Here is a 13,844-nt window from a genome sequence, read left to right as displayed (position 1 = left end):
CATGGATATACCTAAAGACCATTACAGGGCAGAGGAGATCCAAGACTTGGCTCTCAAACTGTAAATGGCCAGAGCTTTAACAAGGCCCGTACCTGGTGCCTGGTTGCATGCCTGTTGTTGTCATCTTGCCTGTGGGACAGCATCCTTTCTTCTATCTGCTTATCCCGGCTCTGTGCTCTCACCTGCAACCATCAACAACGTCAATCAATCCACCTGCCTCTAAGACTATGTTTACTTAAAGCGCAAGTATACAACAGTAATCCCTTGAATTTACACTGTACTTTTACTTTCAAAGGGTCTTCACATTTATTATCACAATCTCTATAAGAAATAGATAAGGCAAGCTTCACATTCTGTTTTCTCAGCCATTATCCGAGAATCAGAGAAGTGAAATAATTACAGCTAGGTGGTGGTAAAGCTAAGATTTTAAGTAAGTCTGATGACTCTGAGCCTCTGTACTCTTTCCATTGTGCAACAGTATGTGTGAGGAAGTGCAAGAACAGAGTAAAGAAGTACAAAGAAAAGGTTAGATACTTGGGATCAAGTCTATAGAGAAACTTAGCTCTGTAGTTATGACCTTAGACAAATCACATTAGCTCTCCAAGTCTCAGATTCATCTTCTGGGCAGTGAGGACTCATATCCAACTCCCTATTCTACATCAACACTAAAACTCAGCATGGTCAAAACAGAGTGACTGACACTCTCCCACAAATCTGCTCCACCCCAAATCTTCCCTGTAGCAATAAATAGCAACACTTTCTAAACAACTATCAGGTCAAAAACTTGAACGTCATGCTTGATTGTTCTCTTTCTCTCCCACCTCACAATGAATTCATCAGCAACTCGATCAGGCTGCCCCCCTCCAAAACATATCCTGAGTCCAACCAATTCTGACCATCTCCACTGACAATGACACTAGACCAGGCCACCATCTACTGCCTAAGCCTCAGACACAGCCTGTCTACCCTGTGTCAACTCCTGCCCCCTCCAGTCCACTCTCCACATACCAGCAAGCTGTGATTTTTAAACAGTGTTTATGATATTACACCACGCCTCTGTTAAAGCCCTCCGAATGCCTCCCACGGCCGTCAGAACAAAAGCATACTCCTTTTGCCAAGGCCTACAGGTCCTTCATGATATGGATCCTGCTTCTTCATTTCCCATCACGTTCCAGCCACACTGGTCTACTTTCCACCCTTCAAATGCAACCATTTATCCCTGTCTCACGGCCTTTGTGTTTGCCCATCCTTCTACTCAGGACTTACACACAACTAACTGCCTCTTTGCCGTCACCCATGACTCAGATAAAATGTCTTTCTCCACAGCCCAAGCAAAAGCAGTGCCATACCCTGTCACCCCCAAATCAGTCACTCTCTGTTTAGCCTTTTCATTTCTCACATTACCACTACACGAAATTCTTAATTGCTTACTAATTTTATATGTTGATTTTGCCTTCCCCCATGAAAATGTAAACTCATTGAATTCAGTCTTTTGACTGAATAAAAATGGTAATATCACTGATTGCAATCATTTACTGGAAAACTCAGAGTAATTCTGTACATGCAAGTACTTTAAAAACTCTGGGGTTTTTAGTAAATGTGAGGAATTAGCCTAATCTTTCCATTTGGGATTCTAAATGTAATAAAAACATGTATCTTTCAGAAATTCTCCTGATCCTCACAAGCACATGGTCCAGTAGTAAAGACGGATTATGCTGAGCCTGATTACCCTTGTAAAAAAGAGCACAAAAGAGGAAAGTTGAGGAAATGCGTTCCTTTTTTCAGAATTTTCTTCCCCACACTGAAAATTTTCTTTTTCTTTTTTAAAAAATAAATTGCTTAAGGCAACATGTTCATACTGCTATTAGCCAACAATTTAAAAAGTTATACCTTAAGAAGACTTTTATGTAAAACCATCCATAGTATCAGATCGTTATATTTAAAGACAAGTGGTAACGGACAAGTCTCAAAAACCAGAGATCACAGTTATTTTCAGAGAAAGAAGCATCTAATGCCTTGTCAGCTTCTGATGCAGATGTTGGAAGAGCTGCTCCTGTTTTGCTCTGGTCTCACACTGATGGGAAGATAATGGGAAGACCTACCACTTCTACAGAGAGCAGAAGAAACGGCCTTGCTTATGTGAGAGATTTGGGATGAAGGAAGATAAGAGTAAGTATCCACAACCTCAAAATCCACGTAAGCATTGAAAGTATGCTACTTTGCTGAAAGACTAAACACAACACAGAACGAAACTTTCCCTCCTGTGGTCTACTTGTAAATAAGAGAACACATTCCTGAATCAGGGAGAATTAACGTTACCTGGGGAATCTCATTTTTCTCAGGAGGAAACTGGCCCAAACAGGAATAAACCTGTTATCCTGGCCTTCTTAGCAAAATAACAACCACAAAAACAACAATTAATACTTTGGTCTAACCAACTTGGGTAACCTGTCCAAATACTACCTGAGCAATGCATTTAATTAGTAACATTTTCAACTCCTGCTTGCCCATAATTAGTTTCTTGGTTCCTCCTTGGTAGCAACAACCCATACAGAAACATACAAAACAGGATCTTAGGCTCTACTCCTAAATCCATTATTCCAAATCCCAAAGGTTATTTAGAACTATATTTTTCAAGAATGTAAGACAAGAATTAGCCAAGAGTAGGTGTGATTGAGAGTAACAAAACGAAAAGTATTCCACAGAAACAGACAAAGAAAGAGGAAAAGAATTTTGAAAAACTTTTAAAAAGCAAAATGTCCTCATAGATTTATAAGAAGAGAAACTAATGCATAAATATTGAGATCACATATTTATGCAAATTATTCCTTATGGAAAAGGTCCCTAGCAATCTTTGAAGATAATTTTCAACAGAAAATATCAAAGCACTTAGAGGATGATGTTCCAAATATTCCATAGATAATCTCGTTGTTAATTTCTCTCAAAACACTCATTACGTAGAATAATTCATTTGTCCGTTGTTTTTTTTTTGAACACAGTTGTTTTTTATAATGCTTCCTCCACTAGAATGTAAGAACATAGACCTTGCCCATTTTGTTCACACTGTATCCCTACTGTTTAGCAAAGTGCCTGGCAAATGGTAAGCACTCAATAAGTATATGTTGAATAAATGACAATACAATTACCTTGCATTCATCAGCTGAGAGGTTATGATAAAGAGGGCATCCTGATATAGAGAAATGTCTCTCGTGTTTTCCTGTAAGGTGTCCTGTTAAAGGAGGAAAAAACTTAATCTCAAGATGAAAGATTTAAGCTTGTAAAGTCATATTTTTCTCTACCTTCCTCTACCTTTTTTTACGGTATCATTTTATCACGTACATGTCTGATTACAGATTAAATCCATCAAAGGTAAGTACTGTTAGGGTCATAACTTGCACCCACAATAAATTCTTTTCTTCCACAGGTTGGACCTAGCATCTTTGAACACATTTGCATATATTCAGTATAAATTATAGTTCCTTCTTTTCTGATAATTATTTCTCAAATTCCAAAATGTCATTAAGCCCATAAACTTATTTAAAAGGCACAAAGTTGGGCTTCCCTGGTGGCGCAGTGGTTAAGAATCCGCCTGCCAATGCAGAGGACGCGGGTTTGAGCCCTGGTCCGGGAAGATCCCACATGCCGCAGAGCAACTGAGCCCGTGTGCCACAACTACTGAAGCCCGCGCACCTAGAGCCTGTGCTCCGCAACGAGAAGCCACTGCAATGAGAAGCTCGCATACCACAACGAAGAGTAGCCCCTGCTCACCGCAACTAGAGAAAGCCCGTGCGCAGCAACGAAGACCCAATGCAGCCAAAAATAAATAAAATAAACAAATTTAAATAAATAAATAAAAATAAAAGGCACAAAGTTACAAGCAAGAATATTTTCTCTTGGTGGAATTTAACTTTCCTATGCTAAATTGATCAAGTCATATGTATACTAAGTACTTTCCTTTCTGTTATGCAATGTTATCCAATCTGAATTGAACTTTTTTTTTTTTTGGCTGTGTTGGGTCTTCGTTGCTGTGCGCGGGCTTTCTCTACTTGCAGCGAGCAGGAGCTGCTCTTCATCGCAGTGCACGGGCTTCTCATTGCGGTGGCTTCTCTTCTGTGGAAAATGGGCTCTAGGCACGCGGGCTTCAGTAGTTGTGGCATGTGGGCTCAGTAGCTGTGGCTCTCAGGCTCTAGAGCGCAGGCTCAGTAGTTGTGGCACACGGGCTTAGATGCTCCGCGGCATTTGGGATACTCCCAGACCAAGGCTCGAACCTGTGTCCCCTGCACTGGCAGGTGGATTCTTAACCACTGTGCCGTCAGGGAAGTCCTTTTTTAAAAATAAATTTATTTATTTATTTATTTTTGGCTGCGTTGGGTCTTCATTGCTGCACACGGGCTTTCTCTAGTTGTGGCAAGTGGGGGCTACTCTTCATTGCGGTGCACGGGCTTCTCATTGCGGGGGGCTTCTCTTGTTGTGGAGCACAGGCTCTAGGTGTGCGGGCTTCAACAGTTGCGGCACACAGGCTCAGTAGTTGTGACTTGCGGACTCTAGAGCACAGGCTCAGTAGATGTGGCGCACGGGCTTAGTTGCTCCACGGCATGTGGGATCTTCCTGGACCAGGGCTCGAACCTGTGTCCCCTGCAATGGCAGGCGGATTCTCAACCACTGCGCCACCAGGGAAGCCCCTGAACTTCTTTCAAAAATCAAAAGAAACTTATGAAAAATGGAGAAGGAAGTGGCCTTTTCTATCATATAAGGAAACATACCTTGATAATTTTGGACCAGATTAAATATATTCATTCTTTTGGAGGGGTGGCTGGTTTTGTTTAAAGATTTAGCCTTCTTCTATAATCAAACTTTTATATTATTCATTCATTCATTTATTTATAAAATACATAATCAAACTTTTAAACAGGCAGTTTGCACAAGGCCCTCTTAAGAAGGGAAGATGAAGATATTAGGAAAAACAATACAGAAAGCTCATTTTATCTAAAGGGGTATCTCTTCATTTTTCTATTTCTCATGTGGTTTGTGAAAATACACAGAGAATTGATTATTTCATTTTTATATGTCCCTTCAATCAAAAGGTTTATCAAACACCTAAGATTGAGAGGGATGGTGAGCCAAGGCTAATTAGATAAAAAGATAAATTAGCTAAGCTAAATTGCAAATCTACAAAAATCTTTATCTTTCTTGGGGTAAAGGAGACATTTAAAAGGGATTTAAAAATTATACAAGATTTACAGAGTAAGCTTTAAAGGGTAAAAACAGGGAATCCCTGGTGGCCCAGTGGTCAGGGCTCCATGCTCTCACTGCCAAGGGCCTGGGTTTGATCTCTGGTCGCAGAACTAAGATCCCACAAGCCTTGCAGCGCAACCAAAAAATAAATAAATAAAGGGTAAAAACAGTCCAAGTACTGGGGGAGAGGGGAGTTAATATATGATAGGCAGGCTGCCATTTCTCCAGGACTATATTATGTAAAACGTAATCTTAGAGATCCACACATTTATCTTAGACACAAAAAACTACCCTCACTGATCAAACACTATGTACAAAATGTAAAGTATCACTGCTATAGCAAGCTTTTTAGATACTACGCATCTATAACTTCTGAATAAATTACTCAAGTTTGTTTTATTTTATAATATGTAAACTACAACCAATATGTCTATATTAAAAGTTTAAAAATGGTAGCTGTTCTGTTGACCTAGCAATTCCACTGCTATGAATTTATCCAACAGATTTTCTAGAAAGACACCAAAATACATACATACAAGGCTATCAATTACAGTACTGTTCAAAATAGCTTTAAGAAAAAAAAGTTAAAATATGAGAAACAATATAAATGTCAATCAATACAGGGCAATTTAAATAATTTCTGAACTTTCAACATAATGTAATTCTCTATATCCTTTAAACAGATGGACCTGTGAGTGCCAATAAGTAAAATATCTAAGATGTCAAACCACTGTATATTTTCCTTTTTATAAATAACAAAAAAAGAAATACATGTACATATACACGTGTGCTATATATGTATAGAAACTTATCAGCATTCATAAAAAACTACCAATAGTAGTTTTATATCTAGGGCATGGTTCTGGGGATATGAGTGAAGGAGAACTTTTACTTAGCACTCAAGACCTCCTGTAGGGTTTTAATTTTTCAAAAGCACATCCTACTTTCATATCAAAATTACCAAAAAAAAAAAAAAATTAACGACACTGTTTTGCCTAAGATGAAGAGTGGAACAGGATCCAGAATAATTTTGGAAGCTCAGGTTCATACTTTTCAAACTTTGCCAATACATTAAAACCAAAAGTCAAAGTAACCTTTCCTGTGATGCAACAGATTTATATTTACCCTCTGGTCTACCACATTAAGGGTGCTGAGTCCAAGGCATAAATAACACAGAATCAGTCCCCCACTCTAACCTCATTCTGGTCTGTCTCCTCCTCCCCATTCTGGTCTATCTGCTCCAGGCATATTGGCCCCTAAAGTATTCCTCAAAGGGACGTCCCTGGCGGTCCAGTGGTTAAGACTCCGTGCTCCCAGTGCAGAGGGCACGGGTTGATCCCTAGTCAGGAAACTAAGACCCTGCATGCTGCACAGCACAGCACCCCCCACCCCACCAAAAAAAAAATACTCCTCAAAGTGGTTAAGCATTCTCCTGCCCCAGACCCTGTGCACTTGCTGTTCCCTCTACCCATAATGCTTATCCCCCAGATACTCAAATGGTTCACTCTCTCACTTATCTCAGGTTTCTGCTCAAATATCAGCGTATCAGAGTGGCTTTCCCAACTCACATACGCTTGTGTGTATGTGCGGTATCCTATCCTTCACAGCACACATCTCCAGCTGATGTATTACACATCTGTTTTGCCTTCCCCAGTTAGACTATAAGCTACCTGAGTGTAGGGAATTTGACATGTTCACAACTCCACCCCCAGAATTTAAAACAGTCAATAAATATTGAATGACTGATTACACATAGTACATAAAATAAAAGTAACAATCTAAGGATGCGTGGATAGCAACAAGCAGAGCTGAGGAAAATTCCTTCTGCTGCTGTGTGGCAACGAGATCCTCTTACTGTCTGAAAGCACATTAGCTATATCTTGTACTAGTGTTTATATACTGTCTATTCTTAGTTTTTCATTATTTATCTCAAGGAAATTGTTTTAGGCCTGAAACAACTACCTTGAGTAACAACTGGTATAGTGTTCAGGGGAACTTTTGCTTTATTTATGCATTTTGATGGCTTGAAATTACCTAAGAAACTGCTGTTAAGAACAGGAAAGGATCCAAATAAATAAAATACTAGGGAAAATGTACTGGTGGTCTGCAAAGCAGCAACTTACTCCGTTCTACTTTTTTTCTGAATCTGGTGGCCACATTCAAAGGCTAAATTTTTTTTTTTAATTAATTTATTTATTTTTGGCTGTGTTGGGTCTTCGTTGCGGTGTGTGTGCTTCTCATTGTGGCGGCTTCTCTTGCTGCGGAGCACGGGCTGTAGGCATGCGGGCTTCAGTAGTTGTGGCACATGGGCTCTGCAGTTGTGGCTCGCAGGCTCTAGAGTGCAGGCTCAGTAGTTGTGGAGCACAGGCTTAGGTGCTCTGCGGCATGTGGGATCTTCCCGGACCAGGGCTCAAACCCGTGTCCCCTGAATTGGCAGGCGGATTCTTAACCACTGAGCCACCAGGGAAGTCCCCAAAGGCTAAATTTGTAGATAGAAAGAGAGGCCCCTTATCTTCCAATCAGCACCTTTCAACTCTAGACAAAAGCTTAGCCCAACATTTGCACCTAATCTCACTTAAGGAGCACAAATAAGGTTTTTAAACCATTACTAGAATCCCTCAGTAAGGGGGAAAAATAAGTCGTAAGAAAACAATGAAATATTCATCTATCTGTGAAGAAATGCTTATCTAGTTTATACTTACTAAAGCACACAAAGCCACAAGACCTAAAACTACAGAAGTCACAAAAGGCCAGGGTCTCATCTGTACTCCTTACCTTCAGAGCCTCTTGAACAAAAAAAATCTGTTTCTCTCATTTCCTTAATAGCTATAGCCATACAACCATTATTCACCACTAACTTACAGTCTATTAGTCCTCAGTAAGCTTGAACTATGCACCGCACAATGAGATATTTAGAGATAACCGGTTTTCTGTTTTGTTTTCGCTGGAAAAATGAGAGTATTTTTCTCTTGGAAAAGCTCTCAATAAACTGAATGGCCCATCACAGTTAATTTCCTTGTAACCAAATCTGTTACTATGGATAAGAGTCCAAGAAGCAGAAATGCTTTTTTTTTTTTTTTGGCTGCGTTGGGTCTTCATTGCTTCGCGCGGGCTTTCTCTAGATTCAGAGAGTGGGGGCTACTCTTCGTTGTGGTGCGCGGGCTTCTCATTGCGATGGCTTCTCTTGTTGCGGAGCACGGGCTCTATGCACGCAGGCTTCGGCAGCTGCGGCTCGCAGGCTCTAGAGCGCAGGCTCAGTAGTTGTGGCGCACGGGCTTAGGTGCTCCGCGGCATGTGGGATCTTCCCGGACCAGGGCTGCAACCCGTGTCCCCTGCAATGGCGGGCGGATTCTAAACCACTGCGCCACTAGGGAAGTCCCAGAGATGCTTTTATTCAAGCGGGCAATTCAGAGTTATTCTGAGGCATGATCACTGAAGAGCCTAAGAAGCTAAGTCGCAATGGAACACTAAACATTTCTGGGTGATCCTAATTCCAGAGGGAGAGAGAACCACATATCACAGGGTGCCATGAGGCTTGGGCACACTTACCTAGGGAGTTACAGCCTGGTGTAGGACACTTCATATTGAAATTGTAGCTTTCATGGAAGCGGCGGCGCTTGGGGCGATGAGAGAGATCACTGCCCGAGTCCTTCAAGGACATGTCCTTGGCAATGCTCTCATCGTGAGAAACGTTGGGGCTGGAGATGTCTATATCAGACTCAGAAGAAGGGGCGTTTCCAGTTGGCGTTCGAGGTGGAGACTCATCATGATCAGCTGTATTTTTAGTTTCTAAAGTAAAAGCAATTGGTAGAACTCATGAATGGGGTTTATTTTATTTAGAGGGTTATTATATTCAGAAGAGCTTATGGGCTTTCCAAGATCCTCTTTCTACGATTTAACCAGTAACTTCTAGCCACTTATCTGCCATAAAACTGAATAGAAAATGAAGAGAAACTAATAACATCATTCCTCTTTTGCAACTTTAAATCCTGACTAAAATTCCATTTGGAGTTTACCTAATGCATTTTACTTATCTGTGTTTCTCCCAAGCACCAAATCATGGGTAATCAAAACTGGATGGGAATAAATCTTTAAAAAACATTACCACCCCACTCTCCTTCCAGGAGATACACAGGATGGAAGATAAATGAAAATAGTTCTTTCTGGATGACACTGAACAGACTTGGTGTGAGAGTGTGAATGGACCTGACTAACTCTAAATCAGGGGTTGCAAACCAAATGCCTACCGGGGCTGAGCAAGGCCAAACTGAGAGCTGATTGTCCCTCTCGAGGGGACAACTACTACTCAGTTCCAGCCAATTATTACTGTGGTGAATGGCCACCTAATGTTCCCAGAGCTTTCCATTTTTTAAAAGAAACTAATAACTCAGGTTTTTACATGAACTCTTTTGTTTTTTCAAATACTGGCAACAAAACTTTTTTGTTGACCAGACTTCCCTGGTGGTCTAGTGGTTAAGACTCTGCGCTTCCACTGCAGGGGCCGGTGGTTCCATCCCTGGTTGGGGAAGTTACACATGCCGTGGGGTGTTGGCAGGCTAAAAGCCTAAAGCCTTTGGTCTAAGGCCTCTGATTTGGGCTGCTGAATCACAACCTCAATACCTTACCATTCCCCATTACTGATGGGTCACTCCTCTTCAGAAATTCAGAGATTTATTTATAGCATGGCTATAAGAAAATCTGCTTTAAGCCTTCTTCATCTGTGGGTAAGAGGTTCCCAGTCCCTTTTGCCTACTGCAGGTCCAATCAAATATACTCCAGCTACTCTGGACCTCAAGAGTACTAGAGTACCAAACTTGACCTCAGCAAGACACAAAAAATGAATCAGACAAACAGCATTCACCTAGCTGAATTTTGTATTGGGCATCTATCTATCTGCAGTGGCTCCAAGCCTCCCTTAAGAGGAAACTGACTAGACCCTCTCTGTAATGGGTCCAAATCATACCACACCCACTCACCTCTATCTGAAAAGTCAACCACTTGCTCAGTTTCTGAGCCAGATGAACGAGTCTGCCGAAGAGGGTATTTTTTCGGAGTCACTGGGGTAGGCTGCTGCTGACTACGCGTCACTCTCCTGGTAGAATAAGCAGGCTCCTCAGTGCCAAAAGACTGCAAATTTCGAACAGGACTGGAATCTGATCCCGGTTTTTAAAAACAATAAAACAATTAAAGAAAAAAGAAGGAAATCTGTTTTATTTCCCAGTGGTATGACTTATTAGTACGTAGGCCCTCCTCTTCGTATTTCAAAAAATCCAACAAATCCTCAAAATATCCATTTTATTGAACTAAATATAAGCAAAATAGATCAGGTATAGAGATGCAATACAGCAAGGAATTAATAGTTTAGGCTCTGGAATCAAGACTGAACGTGATTCAATTCCACTTCATCATACAAACTAGATGTGGCATCTTGGGCAAGTTAATCTCTCCAAGCCTGTTTCCTGATCTATAAAAAATGGGGAAAAACTAGTAGCATATTCCTCATACATTTTGTGTGAGAATAAGTGGAATAATTCATGTAAGGCACCTAACACGATCCCTAGGTAGCTAAATCTAGTGCTTTATAAATATTAGCTACGTCCTCTCTTTCTTCCCTTACTCTAACCCACCAGAAAACAGATGCTCTACTACTAAAGGTATATCAATATACGAATATTTCCTTTCCTTAAGGATCTCTTTTTTTTCTTCCTGATTACCCTATCTGATACCCTAAAGCAAAATAATATTAGACTCATAAATGGGAAGGCAAGACTACAACTTTTAAAATTCTTTTGGATAGAGAAATCTATTCTGAAGCACCCAGTAGCCTTTTCTCATCTCCACTCTGATGACACTCAAAAAAGGAATAAAAGAAATTCAGAGCTAAAATTAAAGCATATTTTAATCAACAAAAAATCCTAAAATGTATATCTTACAGATTCTTCAAAGAAGAAAACGGAAATTCTCAAACTCTTGTGTAAAAGTTACCACACAGCTAGGTTTTCAGTTTGCATACCTCCAGGGGGCTCCATTCACAATGTACTGATAGTCTACATTTTGCTTTAGAGAGGGTCATCTTACATGGACCACACTGTGAACAGTGCCCCATGGAGTTGTGCGACTCAGTGGTCATAAAGTATAACTAGAAAGAGACCCAGAGCTCATGTAATTCCTAGCTATTTTGAATATTTACAACTTTCAGGTGTCCAGGGAATAACCAATTATACTTTCTAAGAACACTTATGCCCATTCCTTTGCATATACTGTACCCTCTTCCTATAATAACACTTTCTCATCTTTCAACTTGTAAATTCCTACTAGATCCCATAAGATTTCCATATCTGGGCTTCCACAGTACTCTATGCAAACCTCTCTCAGAGCCCGTTCCACAATGCATTACCATACCAGTTTACATCCCGAACTAAACTGTGAGCTCCTTGAGGGCAGGAAGTATGATTTTTCTATCATGGTATTCCAGTACATAGCATAGTACCTGAATTATAGTAGCCATTTATCAATATTCCCATTATGCCAAAAGATAAAAACTTAAAAGTTGAGAAATCAAGAGACAACATCTATACTTCAGCTCAAATATTAGATTCAAAAATAAAGTAAGGGGCTTCCCTGGTGGCGCAGTGGTTGAGAATCTGCCTGCCAATGCAGGGGACACGGGTTCGAGCCCTGGTCTGGGAAGATCCCACATTCCACGGAGCAACTAGGCCCGTGAGCCACAATTACTGAGCCTGCGTGTCTGGAGCCTGTGCTCCGCAACAAGAGAGACTGCAATAGTGAGAGGCCCGTGCACCGCGATGAAGAGTGGCCCCCACTTGCCACAACTAGAGAAAGCCCTCGCACAGAAACGAAGACCCAACACAGCCATAAATAAATAAATAAATAAATAAAAATTTAAAAAATAAATAAATAAATAAATAAAGGAACAGTTGCTGAGAGAGAATGTTCCCACTTTCTTGCTTGAAAAAAGAGATGTTTTTCTCTCATTTTGCAACATGCTTATACAAAGCACTAACCAAATCAATGCTGTTTAAGTGCTCTAAGTATAATTAATCTAAATATAATTTTTCCCTCTTAATTTATTATCGCCTGTTGATCATCAGCTTACAACTTTCCTTCTTCCCCAGGGAATCCCAGAGCAGAGCCAAGAGGGTTTAGGGGTACCCTCCAAATCTAAGCCCAGATAGCTAATTGCACTAGAGAACCTTCCGACACCAAGATTCTCTATTCTTTACTACCAAAGCAAAATTCTCGGTATTTACAATTGATAGTTAGGTCAACTACTTATATTTATTACCTGTACTTGACTATATTACAGAATTAAACGTGGTTTTAAAAGTATTGGGCCTCCTATAATAACAAGTTCAAGAGACTATTTTAAGCCCCTAGGCCTAAACCATTCTAACGAAAGTGAAAAGACAGCATTCTCATTTTACTGATAGGGAAACTGTAATCTATAAAAAATTAAATGACTCAGGACATACATGTGTCACACACCTATTAAACCAGACATAGTTCCTTTGGGTCTACAAATTGGACGGTACCCCCAACAGAACCATTTTTTAAAACCTGATACTTCGCAGTCATTTACTCTGCATTTTACCAGATTCTGTCATCAACATCAAGACATGGGACCAGTTTCCACAGTAACTAGCACCATAATGTGATGTCCAGTCAGCTGTGAGGTGTGGTCAGGAAGAAGGAAGCCGCCTTTTACCTTGGGAACTCTGGCTTAGTCGGGCTGAGGAGCGGGTGACTCGGGCAGATCGCCGGGACGTGCCATCACTCTCTGAACTGTCTGTGTGCTCGAGATCTGTAGAAAAATCGGAATCTTCGGTTCCATCTGAACTACTGCCTGCATTCCTCTGTAACACCATAGATCCAAACATTAGCACAGAAACCTTTACTCTGTGTGTTTGAATTAACACTGGAAAAAAAACGAACTGTGATACTGAAAACACCAAGTTCAAACCTAAGAAAGGATCCCACAGCCAACTTTCCTTTATTTAGAGCATTTAAATGAAACAACCTACAAATAATGCACCCTTATTAAATAAACACAGAAAGAGAATTCTTACTGTATTATCGTTAATTCTGAAACAAGTCCATCTGGAGGTCAGTACCACAAACTGGAAAGTATTCTACCCAAAACAGTCTGGTTGACATAACCATGTCCTTACAGAAAGTCCAGGGTAATGAGAAAAATGTTAGCACTAGACCCCATTGAAATTCAGAGTAGCTTTTGTACAAAGTCTCCATGAACAGCTATTACGTTTTTTAAAACTACACACTAATTCAAAATGTCATGGTCCACAACTCTGATTCCAAAAGAACTTAAGGAGAAAAAGAGTAACATTCTTCTTTCTTATCTACTTTTGAAGTTTCTCCACATGAATGGCAAAAGTGCTTTAACAACGGTGGGGAGGGGGGGAGGGAGGGAGCGGCTTGCACATGAAGACGCATAGGTATGCAAAAACAAAAGGTTTTAAAAAATCATCTTTTCAATTAATAATTGTCAATTGTTAGCCTCCTGAGGCATGATTAACCATAAAGATAACTTTTATCAACTGAGCATTAACACTATACCTTTTACTAAACCA

The 13,844-nt window shown here is 40.4% G+C and overlaps 1 protein-coding gene across 3 annotated transcripts in view; it reads right to left on the bottom strand.

The window, feature by feature from the left end:
- Positions 1-13,844, bottom strand: part of KAT7 (lysine acetyltransferase 7) — a 31,865-nt gene that overhangs the window by 16,155 nt on the left and 1,866 nt on the right. Inside the window, exons 2-6 of one of the 3 annotated variants that reach the window (XM_007176418.2) lie at positions 12,962-13,109; positions 10,212-10,388; positions 8,785-9,024; positions 3,147-3,229; positions 93-182 (exon numbers count right to left, since the gene is read on the bottom strand). In XM_007176418.2, coding sequence (XP_007176480.1) covers positions 93-182; positions 3,147-3,229; positions 8,785-9,024; positions 10,212-10,388; positions 12,962-13,109 — 738 coding nt within the window. The remainder of the gene's footprint in view (positions 1-92; positions 183-3,146; positions 3,230-8,784; positions 9,025-10,211; positions 10,389-12,961; positions 13,110-13,844) is intronic. The other 2 variants (XM_007176420.2, XM_007176419.2) reach the window with 2 other exon arrangements.

The sequence above is a fragment of the Balaenoptera acutorostrata genome, chromosome 20 (genome assembly GCF_949987535.1).
Source record: "Balaenoptera acutorostrata chromosome 20, mBalAcu1.1, whole genome shotgun sequence".
Classification (NCBI taxonomy): Eukaryota; Metazoa; Chordata; class Mammalia; order Artiodactyla; family Balaenopteridae; genus Balaenoptera; species Balaenoptera acutorostrata.
This window is presented reverse-complemented; position numbering and strand designations above follow the sequence as displayed.